General features: G+C 48.5%; 1 protein-coding gene across 1 annotated transcript; it reads left to right on the top strand.

The window, feature by feature from the left end:
- Nucleotides 1–502: 502 nt before the first annotated feature.
- Nucleotides 503–4,380, top strand: Fezf2 (FEZ family zinc finger 2). The gene is made up of 5 exons (XM_070018398.1): nucleotides 503–870; nucleotides 1,296–2,295; nucleotides 2,685–2,819; nucleotides 3,017–3,149; nucleotides 4,039–4,380. The coding sequence occupies exons 2-5, from the start codon at nucleotides 1,429–1,431 to the stop codon at nucleotides 4,296–4,298; spliced, it is 1,395 nt and encodes a 464-aa protein (XP_069874499.1). The 5' UTR covers nucleotides 503–870; nucleotides 1,296–1,428; the 3' UTR covers nucleotides 4,299–4,380.
- The last annotated feature ends 13,302 nt before the right edge of the window (nucleotides 4,381–17,682 follow it).

Here is a 17,682-nt window from a genome sequence, read left to right as displayed (position 1 = left end):
GCGCTCTCTCTCTCTCTCTCTCTCTCTCTCTCTCTCTCTCTCTCTCTCTCTCTCTCTCTCTCTCTGTCTCGCTCTGTCTGTCCCTCTCTCCCTCTCTCTGTCTCTCTCTCTCCCCGACCTCCGACGCCAGCCCAGGCGAGCTCTCGACGCTTTTGCATAAATTAATATTTCCCCATTAACAAGTCCCCCCCCCCACACACCTCCTAGCAAACGCGACGCCCGCATCCATGCGCCACATCCTAATGAGGTAATTATCATTTGCGCGTGTTCGGGGCTGGCGCCGGCTCCGTGGGTAAATGGCAGTTTATTAGCACGATGCCCAGCTCGGCTGCAGAGGGCTAAGGGATACTTTCGCTGCCTAGACGGACACCCAGGGGCCTTTTGTGGGCAGTGCATCCGGGGACCCCCCCCCGCCAGCGCGCGCCTTTCCCAAACCTGTAGGCCCCCCAAAGTTGTGAATCACGCACGGAACTCTGCCTAGGTTTGAGTTGGGGCTCCCCCCCCCCTTTCCACCGGCAAAACCATCACGATTCCTCCCCCTCCCCCTCGCGTCTCTTCCCTCCTTCCCGATTCGCAAACCGCTCGCACTTTCCCGAGGGGAGCGCGGGCGCCAGTTGCCTCCTTTTAAAGTTTGAGGGGCGGTGGCGGCGGCGGCGGCGGCGGCCGGCGGGCGCGCGGGGGAACACGGGGTCCGCGACGGGAAGCCGCGCCGCCGCCCATGTCATTCCACTTCAAGTGACTTCATGTGATGTCAGCTGAATGTAAAAGACAGTGATCTCACGCGGAGGGGAAGATGTTTGCCATCAAAATGTGACAGAAGAGACGCGCTGCATGGCTCGGAACGCATCTCCTGGGCGCTGGGGGAGAGAGGTAACCGCGCAGTGGCTCTCCCCGGCCTCCTTTAACTTTGTCCCTCCACTGCCCTGCTCTCCGCGCGCGTGGCCGAGGCCCAGGTCTGGGGAGGGGGGGTGGAGTGGGTAATTTGAGGCTCTTTTCTTTATTTTCTCCTCTCTCTCCCTCGGTCTCTCGCGCGGGCTCCCTCCTCTCTCCGTGTGTCTCTCCTTTTCCTTTGTAAAACCTCCTCCCTCTTCCCCCTTTCCTAGTCCCAGGGCAGGGGCTGGTGGGTTCCTGTGCGAGCCGGGTTAATGGGCAGTCATTTGGTACCCTTGGGTGCACTTTGTTCTGCCTCTGTTCATTTGAATGCAAATGGGTGACCCAGGGCCCGACTAGGTGCTTATTAAATTGTGGTGTGTTTTTTTTTTCTCTCCCCCCTCCCTGCCTTTTCCGGAATGCAGACTTAAGAGGAGAGAGAGAGAGAGAGAGAGAGAGAGAGAGAGAGAGAGAGAGAGAGAGAGAGAGAGAGAGAGAGAGAGAGAGAGAGAGAGAGAGCGCCCTGGCCCAGCTTGGCTCGGCTGGACTCCGCACACCATGGCCAGCTCAGCTTCTTTGGAGACCATGGTGGCCCAGCCCTGCCCTCGCGCCGGAGCATCACCGGCCACTTCCAAGACGCTGGCCTTCTCCATCGAGCGCATCATGGCCAAGACGTCGGAGCCCCGCGCGCCCTTTGAGCCCCGGCCTGGGGCGCTCGAGGCGGATGGCACCCAGAGTAAGAAACTGCTCAACCTCTGCTCGCCGCTGCCCTGTATGATCCCCCTCCAGCCCCTAGGCTACGAGGTGCCGTCCAAGACACTGCTGAGTTACTCGGAGCTCTGGAAAAGCAGCCTCCGAGCGGGTGGTGGTGGTGGCGGTGGTGGAGGAGGAGGAGGAGGCGGCGGCGGCGGCGGAGGGGGGGCCCCCGTGTGCGGAGCCAGCGGCTTGTGCAAAACCAACTGTGGCGTGTGCTGCAAGGCCGAGCTGGGCCTTGCGCCGTCCGCGCTGCCCGCCGGCCGGGTCATCAAGCCGCAGGTCATCAACCAGGCCGTGGGGCTGCCGGCCAGCGGCTCGCTCTACTACTTCAACTACCTGGACTCCACCGCTTATCCTCCTTCAGAGCTCCTTGGTGGCCACCTTTTCCCGTCCGGCCTCCTCAACGCCCAGGCCCCCGCAGCTCTGGCTGCGCACCCCAAGCTCTTTCTGCTGGAGAACGCCAAGCTGGCTGGCCTGGCTGCGGACAAGTTTCCCCACCCGGCTCCCTATCCCCACAAGGAGCGCTGCTTGCCCGCGCCCCTGGAGCAGGTGCTGAAGGAGAACTCGGCCTTGACCGCAGAGCGCGGGGGCATCAAGGGTCACAGCAAGCTCCCGGGGGGATCTGCGGACGGCAAGCCCAAAAACTTCACCTGCGAGGTGTGCGGCAAGGTGAGGCCCAGGGTCCCCAGGGCTGGGAGGGACACCCCCCTTCCCAGATGCTTCCCCCGGGGCAGACTTGAATCACACACACACACACACATACACACACCCCTGCCCACCCACCCCCTACCCCCTGCCGCCGCTTTCTCAGGCAGAGAAGCTCCAGGATAGCTGAGCACTCCAACTGGATAGCTAGTTAAGTTTCCTGTTCTGTAAAATGGGGGTGCTGTTGCCAAGTAGCCCCACAGTCTCTTGTGAGCAGTAAGTTGGGAAGGACTTTACAAAGGCACTGTCGTTTCTAAGGGGGTAGGGGTTGGAGAGGGAGACACTGTGGCTTCCTGGATTGCTTCTAGGTCTGCAACACAACCCCCCCCCTTCTCCCTCTGATCCTTCCATAGGTGTTTAATGCTCATTATAACCTCACCCGCCATATGCCGGTCCACACCGGAGCCAGACCGTTCGTGTGCAAAGTCTGTGGCAAAGGCTTTCGCCAGGCCAGCACGCTCTGCAGACACAAAATTATTCACACCCAGGTATGTGTCCCCCCCCTCACCCCACCACCACTACCCGATCAGGCCCGGCCCAGGCGCCGCCAGCTCCCATACTGCAGCCCCGCGTGTGAGCGATGGCATTGGGGATGGGTAGGATGGCCCTTACCCTTCCGAGGGTTGCCGTGTCCCTTCGAGGTGAAGGTCTCAGCCTTACTGTGCGCACCCGCCCCTCTTCGCAGGAAAAGCCTCATAAATGCAACCAGTGCGGCAAAGCGTTCAACCGCAGCTCCACGCTCAACACGCACATCCGTATCCACGCGGGCTACAAGCCCTTCGTCTGCGAATTTTGTGGCAAAGGCTTTCACCAAAAAGGTAACTGTACTAGGCGAGGCCCTCTCAGTGAGTCGTGGCGTGGGGGACAGACCGAGTGGAGAGAGGCCGCACAAAAGCTGCAGGCTAGAAGCAGGAGTTCTTTGGAATCGGGTTGGGGCGGGTGTGGAGGGAAGCGTCCAGGGGCTGGGTGAGGAGACCTTGGTGGAATCAGGCTGAATGTACAGATACCACTGAATTTGGGATGGGAGAAGGAAAGAAGGAAAGGAAGTCGGGGAAAGAGACAGCACCGCCTTCCAGATAAAGATTTCCCTTGGCAGTTGGTACTCCCCTTTCGAATGAATTTTAAAAAAAAACAACTAGATAAAATGTACTTCCTGGGAGCAATGTAAAACTCAGGGAAAAATCAGTCTTGTTCCCAGGGTCCCCTGGGCCTGAAATTTCCAAAGCCCTTTTCAATCCCTAGGTGGTAATTAAGAGTAACTTTAAAAACGGGGAGAGAGAAAGAAAAACAAAAAAGAGGGATGAAACCCAGGTTCCTACAGATTTCCTCCAGCGAGGCATCAGCTAAGCAGAAGCATGAAATGCCTTCTGTGGGTTGCACCGAAGTTTCCCAGCCTGGGGAACGCGGCAGGAGGGAGCTTCTTGGGCCTGTGTACCGGGGCAGGGCGGCTGGGGCCGGCTCTGGCTCTGAAAAGACCCGGCCCTCCATCCTTTTCCTAGTGCTGGGGGCTTGACGAATACAAAGTTTGACAACTTCTTCACTCAGAGAGGTCGTGGCCGCCTAGCCAAGCGTCGCCTGCCTTCTTAACACGGGCACCTGAGCCCTCCCCCCTCCCCCCCTGCCCGGGATCTCAGGCTGCACACCCTAACTCCACACCCCTACTTTGTTGTGTTGTTGTTGTTTTATATGCGTTTTGGTCTCCTGTAGGGAACTACAAGAACCACAAGCTGACCCACAGCGGCGAGAAGCAGTACAAATGTACTATCTGCAACAAGGCCTTCCACCAGGTCTACAATCTTACCTTCCACATGCACACGCACAATGACAAGAAGCCTTTCACGTGTGCCACTTGCGGCAAAGGGTTTTGCAGAAACTTTGACTTAAAGAAACACGTGCGCAAACTCCATGACAGCGTGGGACCCGCCACCCCTTCTGCAAAGGAACTGACTCGGACGGTGCAGAGCTGAGAGCTTCCGCCTGGCCCTCCCTTCCTGCCCTGTACCAACCTAACACAGATCACACGTATAAACTTATTTCTAAAGTTAAAAGGAAAAAAAAGAACTATAGCAGAGAGGCTTTAAAAAATCTATTTATCGAAACCAGCATATTTTTTGGAAAGTTAAACGTTTCCTGGATGACTGGCAACAAATTCATGGCTCCCACCTTTGTATATTCAGGAAACTTATTTAAAATCCAGTGCACCGAAACATATTTAATCCCAGGCCTCGGCTTCTCCTCCGGCAGCCGGTGTTTAACCCCAGCTTGTCATCGTGAGCGCCCCCAGAAGAACGTGGCGGGGCTCCCTCCCCAGCCATCTTTAGACAGCCATGTAATTCCTCCTGTACAAGCGAACACGGGAATACATACACACATGTGACTCAATAAAAAGAATCATTAGTGCGCGTTTTCTTTCCCCCCACCCCTCCCCTCGCCTCTAGGTCAGCTCAATAACTCCAAAGAACGAGATGGAAATAGGCGTTGATAGCATTTCCCCTTCCAAATGTGACTTCCTCCAGGGCTCTGGGGCCAGGACACATCCTGCTGCTCCAGAAGCGCTGGAGGCTTAAGGAACCCAGGGGCAGGGCAAAGGGCCTCGACGGGCCCCCTAGGGGTATCAATTTTTCTTTTTAATCTAATGATTGTAAAGACGCTCGGAATTCTGGGTGTTTATTTGAGTGAAGAAAATGTTTCCCTCCTTCCCTCCCTCCCTCCCTCCCTTTCTTCCTTCCTTCCTCCCTTCCTTCCTCCCTTCCTTCCTTCCTTCCTCCCTTCCTTCCTTCCTTCCTTTTCTTCCTTCCTTTCTCCTCTTTCTCTTTCTCCCTTCCTTCCTTCCTTCCTTCCTTTCTTTCTTTCTTTCTTTCTTTCTTTCTTTCTTTCTTTCTTTCTTTCTTTCTTTCTTTCTTTCTTTCTTTCTTTCTTTCTTTCTTTCTTTCTTTCTTTCTTTCTTTCTTTCTTTCTTTCTCTTTCTGTCCTGTTAGAAGTGTCTGGATCTTAAAGAAGAGCTTTTGCCTTAGCGGCGCGCAGTGCAAAGGGAAAGGCCCAAGCCTTGCTTTGCCAGCCAGCTTCTGGGCACCTCCTTTCTCCGAGCGACGTAAAGGAGGACAGCCCAGGATTCCCAACCTCCCCTGGCGGCGAGATCTGGAGGCTAAGTCACGGGTCCCCTGCCTGGCTGGGAGCTCCCCGACTCCCCCGCGGGCGCTCCCGCTCCGGGGCTGGCGTCCGGGTGCGGTGCGCCCTGCCGCGGGAGGGCGCGCCCGGACTCCCGGAGCTCGCGCGGCCGCCGCCGCCGCCGCCTCCCGGGTTCTGATTACCGCGCAGTTAGCCCATTTCCTGAATAGCTATCTCCGCCGCCGAGCACGCTGATGAAATGATCTCACGCTTGCTTTCTAAGTAATGACCCAAATTAAGAGAGAAAACAGAGACCCTTCAAACAGCATTACATTAATCATCTAATCATCCCCAGGAGGGGGCCGGCCGCCGCCGCCCCGTTTGATCCGAATCTTGATAATCAAGAGCTCGGATTACTGGCGCGTCGCGCCGGGCCTCTTCCCCCCCCTCCACACACACACACACACACACACACACACACACACACACACACACACACACACACACACACACACACACACACACACACACACACACACACACTTTTAATATCCGCGCCGCCATGCAGCCCACGTCTTTTGAAATCATGTTCCCCAGCGCGGGGAGCAAATGCGCTTCGTGCGCTTGGACGCAGCTTCCAGGATGAGGTGGGGAGGGGGCGAGGAGCAGGGCATTGACCCCACGCGGGTTTCCAGTGCGAGTGGCAGCGATGTGGAGGAAAGACGGTTAATGCAAAGGGCAACCTCTCCCCCCGCCCCCCGCAAGTCCCTCGGAAAGTAACTTGAGCGCGGGCCAGCGCAGCGCTGGGGTATGCAGTAGGCGCTCAGGGCTGAGAGCCGTCCCCGGAGGACAGGCTCGCTCTGCTCAACCTGGACAACCCGCACGCTTCCCACACTGAATTCCTCGTTGGCGAGGAAGAAGAAGAGCCGAGAAGCCATCGAAATGACCTACCCAGGATCACTGGTCTGGGAGGAACAGAAATTCGAACTCCTGGCTTCCAGGAGCCCCCCCCCCCCACTCCCCACGGCTTCCAGTTCTAATCGGGATTGGAGGAATCTCGAGATTGGGGCTCAGAAGGAGGATGGGCTGGGGGTGGGGGGTTGGGGGGGGGGAGACGGGGTGGAAGACGCGTCCTGGCCACAGCCTCCGGTTCTGTCCCCAGCCTCCTCCCAGTTCGAAGACCCATTGCACGGGCAAGAGGAGGATTGTCGATTTTGTTTGCACAGAGGACAGTGACAGCTTCCTCAGGCTGTCGCGGGGGTATTTTTAGCACCTCCGATTCAGAAATAGGAACGCGTACATTAGAATTCCATTTCCTGAAAGGAGAGCGTCCTCGTTTTTTTTTTTTTTTTTTGTATTTCTCTCCTCCCCCCCTTCCCCCCCCCCCCAGTCTGGGAAGACACAGCCAGGGGAGGGGAGGGGGGGGGCCGAGGAAGCTAGGGGAAATTTAAATGCTATGTCGTTCTGGCTGCAGTTCTCTGAGGGGAGATTGAAATCGTAAGAATATAAAAATTTAACTCCAAAATCTCTATGCATGTTCTAAGCCCTAGGAAACCCCAGGACCGGCAAGGAGAACTTACTTGGCCGCTAAGGATATGGGGTGCCTGGGTTTCTCCAGGTTTGTCCAGTCACCTATACCCAGGGTGAGATTGCCTAATCTTTGAGGAGTCCTGCCTGTTCTCTTAGTGGGGGGGGGGGTCTTGTCTACCCTGAAATTCCCATAAATCCCTCAGGTAGGAGGCTTGTGTGCTCTATGATGATTCTCTCAACTAAGTCCCTTCCTTTCTACAGAAGGTCTTTTCTAGAGAAGGTCTTATCTAGAGAAGGGCCTTTTCAGATAGTTCTAGACTTTCCTGCAAAGACCAGTTACAGGGATATTTTGTGCAAAGACATCCTTTAAAGACATGGGCAGAGGCAAGTTGACTTCCAGGTAGAAATGATAATCATGCTCTTTTCTTAAAGAAGAAACTAAGTAAAAAGGAATATGCCATCCAAGGGAGATAACTTTTTCTTAGCTATCAAGTCAAACTTTCTCTGAGAAAGTCTTCTGGAAGAAATGTGCCCAGGAGACTAGAAGGGTTTCTTGTCTCCTTAAACGGAAGAAACTTGTTTCCAGTTTGACAGTTCTGAAGAGGAGTGGGGATTGTGGTGTTGCAAACTAGGCAGGAAATTTCTCTCTTGGATTGCTCAACTCTGGCCCAGGAGTATGGATACCTGTGCAGTTTCTTGTACACTCTAACCTCCTTGAGATTGTTTCCTCTTAACTTGATTGTTACTTAACCTTCACACCAGCCTCTGTCAATCGCTCTCACCTGAGAAGGTGTTATTTCACATCTGATGGTAATTGTAGATAAACAGTTCTTTGGCATCTATAAAACTCAGCTTAGCTTTCTATGGATTTGAAGTCAGTTGTGTGTGCGGGGAGGGTGGGAGGTTTAAAATGTTTGTTTCCTTTCCTTGTGGGGTTCAGGAATGGATTCCTTCAGTTCAAAAGTAGTGAAAGGAGGAGGGGGGAATTCTGCCTGAATTTCTAAACACCTTCCACAGCCAGCCAGCACGTGTTCTGAAGCCAATGCTAAGCTCAGCTCCTTGCATAGCCATCTTAGCTGAGATCCTTTTTAGTTATTCACCATGCATAGGAATTGATGGGTGAAAGGCTCTGTTTTCTGATTTTTTTCCCTTCCTTAATATTACACTGTTTGTGTGACTTGTAACTTACAATATTAATAAATGACTTAAACAAGGTAGTCATCAGCTGCATATTAATATTTTAACCTTGATTAAATGGAAGAGGCCACCCTGAAAAAATATTTTAAAAATGAAATTGCGGGGGAGGGGAATCCTGTCACAGACACAAAAAAGACTCCAATTATCTTTTCCCCTACAAGATGTTTGTTCTGTCCACGACTGCTCACACTTCGGCAATCTTGCCAGCAAGACTCAAAAAAAAAAAAAAAAAAAAAGCCTTCTTCCAAAGCCACAGCCTTGTACATAACAGATTGTACAGTCCTATTGCCTCAGGCGGGTTAGAGGTTTCTCCCTGCAAAGAGCGACACAGAGAAGTTGCCAGCATCCAGACACATTTTGGGGGGTACAATGTTCACTCTTGCTTTGGTTGCTGTAAATGGGTCTACGGGAGCCCCCATTTTGCTGTATGGCTCCCAAGAAGGTAAAGAGGCTGCCTGAACCAAGTCCAAGAATTAAAGGAGCAAAGTGTCCAGGTGTGCCAGGTGATGGACTGGACCTGGGGTGGGGGGTGGGGGAGGAAAAGGGGCAAGGAGCAGGAGGGTGTGTGGGGGGGCTGCCAAAGGGAGGACTCCAGTCTTGAGAAAAATGCTGGGAAATAAACAACCTCAAGGCAGCTGCGTTGCCCTTTTCCCTGCACTTCCCTCTCAAACGTCTGAGCAACCAGTTTGCTCCCAGAAACATGTTAATTGCCAACGGAGCTCATTAAGGCATGCACATGCAAAACACAGCAAGAAAGATTAAATGGACAAAAGCGCAATAATGAACTGTCAACAATCGGGCCCATCTACGCGACCAGGATCACTCAAGAATGAGGCATTTAGAGGCAACAAAGGATTGTCTGGGACAGGAAGAAAAGACGACCTAGACTTTTGTTTAGTCAACACAATTGATTACAAATGAGAGATTAACAGGATAGCTTCAGATTTTTTTTAAAAAGAGGCAGAAAAGAAAAGTCCAATTAAGTCCACCGAATGTTAACTACATTGCGTTCCATGCCTAGCCCCAAAGAAATTCTCATTAAACCATCCCTGGCGATCCCTTTTGGAAAGTAATTTGTCTCCCTGATGGAGCAGAGAAAGAGAATCGTGTAAAAGAAAGCGTTAGTTCTTGGCACAATGAGCTTAGGAGACACACTAGAAAGAGCCAAAGGGGGAGTTAATGAGCATCTGACAAACTGCTTGGATTCAGGCCTAGAGAACAGCGATGAAAAGATGAAATTGGCCAACAACTATTCTTTATATCAAACATAAAAAGGCCAATCTGAAATGGGGCTGCTCAAAACTGGTTGAAAGTACATAGCTCAAGAAAAGGGAGCGATGGCCAGGTCCCTTGGTGGACAGTGGATAGACGGTGTGAAGAACTCAGCAGGCCAAGAGTTACAAAATGAGCTGAAAAGCAGGCTTTCCAGCATGAAGCAAACTCCAGCCAAGGGCCCCAGGGCTTCGCAGGTGCGGACTGGAACCTCTTCCTGCCCCACTCCTCACCCGCTGGAGGTTTGTTTCTTAAGTGCAAAACGGATCAGGCTAGCATGAGTAGGTCTCTCTCCCAAAGTTCTTGTAATCTGGTAATTAGCCCCTGGCATTCACCAACCCCCCCTTCCTCTCTTCTAGACCCTCTGCACCCCTGGGGCACCATATGTTACCAGCTCATATTCAGATTTTCTAGTCTCCTTTCTCGTAGTGGCCATTCAAAATTCTCACCATCAATGACTGGCTTCCCAAAGCTGCACAGAACAGAGGTGACAAGGACACAAAGGTATTGATTACAACTTGGCTTTGTGCAAACCAGGTCATACAGTATTTAAATTATTTTTCATGGTAGTTCATGGGGTTTAAGATACACTTTGTTTTTAGTATCTGCTCTTTTTTAACAAACTAGGTCAAAGGACATACGTCTATGCGAGGTGCATGTTATACTGTAATTAAACAAATGTCCAGGTAGAAATTCTTTAAAACACTGTGCTCAGTTGAGGCAGATGAACAGAATCCAGGGGTGAGATTTTTTTTTTTCAGGGTTGCTCAAGATCCAAGTAACCCAGAACAAAGCTTGTGTGGCAAATGCCTTATTTCTCTCCCAGATACTAAAGTGCAGCATTTAAATCTTCATTCTAGGTTTTGTATTCTTCTTCTCAGATCCTTGGTAACAGCTATCACATTTCTGAGGGCTTGGCTTGCACTTCAGGCTTTGCTCATGCTTCACAGAAAAATATATTGGTGTCTAGAAGGAAGGAAGGGGAAGAAATACAGCAATTCAAAACAAAAACAGTCATCTAAGATTAAAGACTAGCTCTGGTTCTCAAAGCATAGGGGTGTTCCAGAACCTAGAAAAGTCTGAGAGAAGAATACAAGACTTTTCTATTGCAGGTAGGCCAGAGTGTATATAAACCAAGGTATCTTGTCAAAGCCACAAGACCTGACCATCATTGTTCCTCCACTTCCCCACTTTTTAAAAAATCTTTTTCAGACCTAAGACATATTTAGAACTCTATTTTCCTCAAAGAGGTTCAATGTTCCTACTGCACCCCAAAGTAGATAATGCTAAGTTGCACAGGAGATGACATACCATCTCTAAGGAGGAAGTAGAGTCTGAAATCTGGTATCAGAGCACTGGAGTTCAAATCTTGGCTCAGCTACTTAACCCTGAAAATGACTTGTGCCTGTTGCCACTGCAAGGTATGAAGAGTATCTATCTCTTGGGCTGAGTGAACACATCATTAGAACTTTAGAACAACACCAGGTTCATGAATGCTGGCCTTTCTAGAAGCTTAATAATAAAACTTTAATATGACTTTTTATAAAGAAACCAACTGTGTGGTTACTTTATATACTGTGTGGTTACTTTATATACACCTTTTTTATTTATTGACTAGTTGGTTGGCTGACTTATTGATGCTGGGGCTCAAATCCTAAGCTGTGTATATACTAAGTATGTGTTCTACCACTGAATTGTACCCCTCAGCCTGCCTTAGCCCCATCTTATTTTATTTTATTGTGCTGGCCCTGGGACTTGAACTCAGGGCCTCGTAAAGGAGGTTTCCCTGACTTCACTTGGAAAAACATTTATCTTTTTATTTATCCACCACCTCTTTTACCATGATGCTGCTTTTGAAAGATGATGTGATAGTTCCAGATTTTTGTGTGTGTGCAAATTACACAATACAAGTTCATTCCAAAAATATGGCTTAAAGACCACCTATAGGTGAATCTTTAGTGGGTACTGGAGTTACAAAGGACTCAGCCTCTGCCCTAAAAAAAAGTTCATAGTTCAGTAGAAGAGAAAAAAAGCACAAAATCACCATACAATACTTGGTGATGAAGATGAAATTGGGCATTCAATCCAGTCTGGGTTGATGTGTGTGGTGGACATCTGTTATTTTTGCCTGCTGATCATCATTCTCCCGTCTGGTAACAACATCCAACATTTCCTTTGGAAAGGTCCCCTCCCCCAATCTCAGTCCATATGGTGAAGGTGGGAGCAATTCCATCCCTTCACTGTGGCCATGTGACCCATGCCTGGCCAATCAGAGCATAAGATCATCCTGGCCGCAGACAATGGCTCAAGACTGAGCACCTGACTCAAAAGCGGGTCAATGAGAATCCTACCCAAGACTTCTACCAAAGCCAGGAACTTTATAAGCCGGTTGGATGGTCACTTGGGCTTCTAGTGTGGGCCTATTTGATGCGCGGTTGGAGAGACCCTTCCTGAACTGCAAATGCCACAGGAGAAACTTTAAAAAGATTGAGACTTGGACCCCTGCTTTCACTGTATTTGATGTCGGTATAATTTGTGGAGGGGAAGGGGAAAAACAAGTCGTTTAAATAAGGATACAGGTGGACCCGTTGCAACAATGAGAAGTACAAGTTGTCATGTCGAAAACGAACTTTACAACTTTGGTGGTGGGGGGGGGAGGATTGGGTGTGGGGGCAGGGGGAGGCTGGGAAGGGATGGGAAGGGGAAACAAAGGAGGAGGCTACAATGCTTGATAAGAAATGTACTCATTATCTTGCCCATGTAATTGTAACCCCTCTGTACAGTATTTTCACAATAAAAAAATAAATAAAAATTAAAAAAAAAAAGATTGAGACTTGGGCTCTTCAGCTTCTTTGGACTTTGGCGTGACCCAAACTGTGAACCTCGAAGGTATTTGCTCTACATACAGTCTGTCTCTGGTCACCCTAAGAGTCCTGAGGGTTCCTTCCACAGGGCAGTCTGAGATGCCTTTCTTGAAGCAATGCCTGGGTTGAGACTTAAAACACAGCACCGAGTGTTCACTATGGAGAGAAAAGAGGGAGCCATCTCAGCCAGCCAGCCAGCCAGCCAGCCAGCCTGCCGAAATGGAAGCGCAGAGGCAAAGCAATGACTGACATCCAGATGCCCTTGCGTGTGACTAAGTTTATTTACAACACAACTGACTTTGAAACACAGCGCTGCTGCTGAGCAGCTATGGGACTCTGCTAGAGGTTCACCTTTGCCTAAGGGTCATGGTTCTTCTCTGCAAAGTGAGGGCGACAATAGACAGTAGCATCCCTTCGCCTAGTTTTTAAGAGGATTCAGTTCAAGAAGTGGAGGAGGCAAACACCTGATCCATTGAAGGCACCTGGGTAAGGGATTGCGATTACCCACATCTTGTGAAGAAGTTTCACACTGTGAGTTTCTGCAATGGTCTAATGGTGTGGTCTTGTGGAGCTGGAGATGTCTTAGGGCACAAAGTTTGCTGTTTGGTGGCTGGCAGCCTGTGTCTGAGGAACTGCAATAGGGTCCAGGTGAAAGTAGTATGGCCTTTGGCATCCCATAGACCCGCTGATTTCAACACTCGTCAGCTGAGTGACTGTGGACGCTGCCTCTTAACATTCGAGGAGACTTGGTTTCTTGGTCTTTAGAATCATTACTGTTGGAAGAATTGTGAGAAAGATTTACATGGGATAAAATATGTCAGGTGTTGGGCTGGGAAGGTGGCTCAGTGGTAGAGCACTTGCCTTGCAAGCCTGAGGCCCTGGGTTCGATTCCTCAGCACCACATAAGCAAAAAGAAAAAAGCCGGAAGTGGTGCTGTGGCTCAAGTGGTAGAGCACTAGCCTTGAGCTGAAGAGCTGAGGGACAGCGCTCAGGCCCAGAGTTCAGTCCCCATGACCGGAACCCCCCCACACACAAAAAAAATGTCAGGTGCTGGGCACATAGATATTGTTACAAATGTAGTTACAGATACTCACTACTAGTTACTGCTGTTATCACCTGTCATCTATTGAGATGCTTAAACGAAGGAGCAAGTTGGGCTCAGTGTTGTGGAGCAAATGGTAGCTACTTTGCCCACAGCTCTGTGCTCAACTCTGTGTAGGAGAGAACAATGAAAGTTAAGAACTGGTTATCAGCTTCCACTCCTCTGGAAGTGGGAAGGTTACTCCGACCCAGTCTTCCAAGCAGCCACACTGAACTGTTAAGGAATTAGGAATTCAGTGTTTAAATATTTACAGAAGGCCCGTGATGTGCTAGGCACTGTAGTAATACAGGTGTGAACGAGACAGGCTTTGACCTACTCTGTCTTCCATTCTCATGATGGGAGACAGTAAGTGAATCAAGATGTATAAAATAATTTCTGAGTATGATAAACAACAGGAAAGAAAGAAAAGAAGATTGCCAGATGGGATGTAGCTGGGTAAAGGCTATTTGAAATAGGTCAGCACCTTCTAGTTGATGGAATTAAAGTTCCCCACAGACCCAGGAGATAAGAGGCATCTGTACGACTCCCAATTGTTCCCTCACACTGATTCAATTTGATTTAATCAAAAAGTTTCCCCTCCCCAACATCCCCAATTATTCATTGGTTGGACCAGCTTAATTTTGCTTGAATTCCTAAACAGGAGTTTTTCAAGGTAAGCACAGAAAACAAAACAAAAGAAGCTTCCTTTGAGCATGGGTGGTATAGGCCTTTGACCCACATACCATTTTTCCATCGAATGAAATGGTAATTGATCAAAGTGAAAAATTTTATAGAAAGAGATACTGCTGCCATGTTTTTAAACCGTGCATTTCCCAGCCAAGTCTCCAGATGGAATCACCGAAGCAACACATCCTTGACTTAAATGTGACTGTTTAACAGTTATATTGGGTAGGCCATATTTTTCCACAAGGAGGTGGTTGTTGCTTGTCTTAGGAACTTGAGACTCTTAACAGACTTTTGGGTGAGAGCTTTCCAGGATACCACTCTTTTTCTCTCACACTTCCTGAAGTCACAGAAGTCAGAGACCTAGCTGTGGTGTCAGGGGAGGGGAACGACAGAGTGAACTGTTACACAAGCTCCAGAGTGAAGAGGGTTGTAGAAATCTGAGTGCCAATAATTGCCACCCATGAACACTTGGTGAGCATAAGGATGGTTCCATCCTTTGTATGTCCAGCCTTTACTTTCTCTCTTCTGCTTATCTGCAGTCTGATTCTGATTCTGGGTTGGGAGGTAGTAGTGGGGGTAAGTACCCCCCGCCACACCTCCTGCCATAGATACTCCATACCCACTAGCCAGGAGCAGAAATGGGACCTTACTAGGTCACAGGGCTACAATCCTTAAGTCTGATGATAACCGATCATTTCAAGAACTGAAGATGAGCTAGTTAGCTCTCACATCTCGAGTTACACGAATCTTTGTCCTTCCAAATCTGGTATTAACTTTGCTGCCTTCTATGCCTTGCTCAAAAGACACAGATTTTTTTTTGAACTCATCATCTTTACCCTCAGGACCAATCTTCTTTTTATAGTCCTTAGAAATGAGACATTAGAAATTTAAGATCTACTTTTCCTCCCCTGTGTTTTATTCCTGACCTGAAGCTTATAGTTCAGCAAATCATGGCTTACACATTTAATGATCTACTCTTCTTCCTCCTCCCTCTTCCTCCTTTCCCCTCCTCCTCCTCCATCTCCTCCTCCTCCTTCTCCTTCCTCCTCTTCCTCCTTCTTCTTCCTTTTTGACAAGCCCAAACTCTAGATACTTCTGCCTCAGTGCCCAGAATGCTGGGATTGTGTGTTCCATTGCCTATACCAGCTTCTACTTCACCACTACTACCACTTCTTTAAAAAAAAGTATTTAGGAAAAATAAAAGCATGTCCACACTGCACATTTATATTCAGAATAAAACTATTTCAGTCTGAGGTGGGGCTGAAGCTGTTGCTAGCAGGAGAGGAGACAAAGAGAGGTTTAAAAATGCAGTATTAGGTTTGGCACTGGTGGCTCATGCTTATAGTCCTAGCTACTTAGGAGGCTGAGATCTGAAGATCTAGATTTGAAGTCATCCCAGGGAGAAAGTCCATGAGATTCTTATTTCCAATGAACTACCAAAAAGCCACAAGTGGAGCTGGATCCAGGTACCAGTGGTACACCTGTAATCCTAGCTACTCAGGAGGCTGAGATCTGAGGATTGCATTTCAAAGCCAGCCTAAGCAAGAAAGTCTGTGAGACTCTTATCTCCAATTAACCTCCAGAAAACCAGAAATGGTGCAGTGGCTCAAGTGGTAGAGTGCTCTCCTTGAGCTGAAGAACTCAGGAACAGCGCCCAGGCCCAGAGTTTAAGCCCCACAACTGACAACAACAACAAAACCCAAAACCCAAAAACCTAGGACTGGTGTGTATACACCACACACACACCACACACACACACACACACACACACACACACACACACACACACAACATACACACCCATACCACCAGCAGCAGCAGCACAGGAATAATGAGATTTAGAGTTGTTTTACTTAGAAAGTGCTCTTGTAACAAGCTGGTTATTTTCTTTTCCCAGCACTTCCAAGAAATAGGAATAACTTGTTAAATGTAGTTTATTTAAAAAGAGTACTTGGGTTTGAAGGTGTGGCTTAGTTGGTAGAGCAGCAGCCAAGTAGCAAAAGCATCACGTATACTGAGTTTGAATCCTGGTTCTCAGACAAAAAAAAAAAAAAAGAGAGAGAGAGAGAGAGAAGAAGAAAAGGGGATTTGACTAGAGGCAGGAAGTTGGCAGAAAGTCCTAAGTTCAAACCCCAGTACTAGAAAAAGGACTCTTCAACATAGGTTTTTTGTTTTTAAGATAATTGTCTAAGTTCAAGTCAAGAAATGAGAAAGACATGAACTTTTAGTGTGCATCTAGAACTCTGTGCTTTGAGTGGCGCTGGAGATTCATGCTACTCAAGAGGCTGAGATCTGAGAATCACAGTTCAAAGCAAGCAAGGGCAGCAAAGTCCATGAGACTCATCTCCAATAAACCACTAGAAAACTGAAAGTGGCACTGTGGCTCAAGTGTTAGAGTGCTTGCCTTTGAGTTGAAGAGCACAGACAACATGCAAGTTCAGCGCCCAGAGTTCAAGTCCCATGACTGACAAAATAAAGTAGATTTATGTGCTTTATATTTTTTTTAATTTAAAGTTAATGTTGTTGTTTTTCCTGGGACTTGAACTCTGGGCCTGGGCACTGTCATTGAGCTTTTGTGCTCAAGGCTATCATTCTATTACTTGAGTTACTGCTCTACTTCTAGCTTTTTGTGATTAGTTGGAGATAAGAGTCTTTTGGACTAACTATCCTGCCTGGGCTGGCTTTGAGTCAGGATCCTCAGATCTCAAGCTCCTGAGCAGCTAGGAATACAGGTGTGAACTTGTGCTTTGCTTATTGAACAAACATCCTGGAGATCAGGGCACATTGAGTTAAGAAGCTCTATCCTTTATTCATTTCCCAACAATACATATCAATTTAGAATCAGATCTTATCTATTCAATAACATAGTCAATATAAATAGGAAAACAATGATAAATAGGAGAGAAATAAGCTAGCTACAAAGGTTACTGTGAAAGAGGTTTTGCTTCCACAGATAAACACTGAATCTCCTGATAGCTAAAACCAAAAGAGGGTAAGGACAGCAGGTTATGTTCTCCTGTTATTATTCAAGAGACATCAGAAAACAAACAGAACAGCTGATATATTTCTCAACAATTAGCATTTAATTTTTCTTTTCATGAACTCAGGGCCTGGGCACTGTCCCTGAGATCTTTTGCTCAAGGCTAATACTCTTCCACTTTGAACCACAGTGCCACTTCTGGTTTTCTTTTTTTTTGGGGGGGGGGTTAATTGGAGATAAGCGTTTCATGGATTTTCCTACCTGGGCTGGTTTTTAACAGCAATCCTCAGATCTCAGCCACCTGAGTAGCAAGGATTACAGGTGTGAGCCACCAGCACCTGGCATGTATTTAATTCTTCTTAAATTTTAAAAAATTATCTTTAAGTAGTTATACAGAAGGGTTTCAACTCAACATGTTATTTTGTTAGCACAGAGCATCTTGATCCATGCCACCCTCTCTTTCCATCATTCCTTCCCATCTCTTCCCAATTCACCCCATCCTGGATGGATCATTAATTTTTTTTTCTTTAGGTCCCTTCTTTGCCCTTACATATTGTGAAATATGTGCTCCCAACTCCTCATCCAGGCTTGTAATACTTATCTCCTGAGATCAAGCTTTTCCAGGTTAGCAC

The sequence above is a fragment of the Dipodomys merriami genome, unplaced genomic scaffold (assembly GCF_024711535.1).
Source record: "Dipodomys merriami isolate MVZ:Mamm:240054 unplaced genomic scaffold, mDipMer1.0.p SCAF_13, whole genome shotgun sequence".
Taxonomy (NCBI): Eukaryota; Metazoa; Chordata; class Mammalia; order Rodentia; family Heteromyidae; genus Dipodomys; species Dipodomys merriami.
The sequence above is the reverse complement of the archived record's forward strand: the minus strand, read 5'-3'. Positions and strand labels throughout refer to the sequence as shown.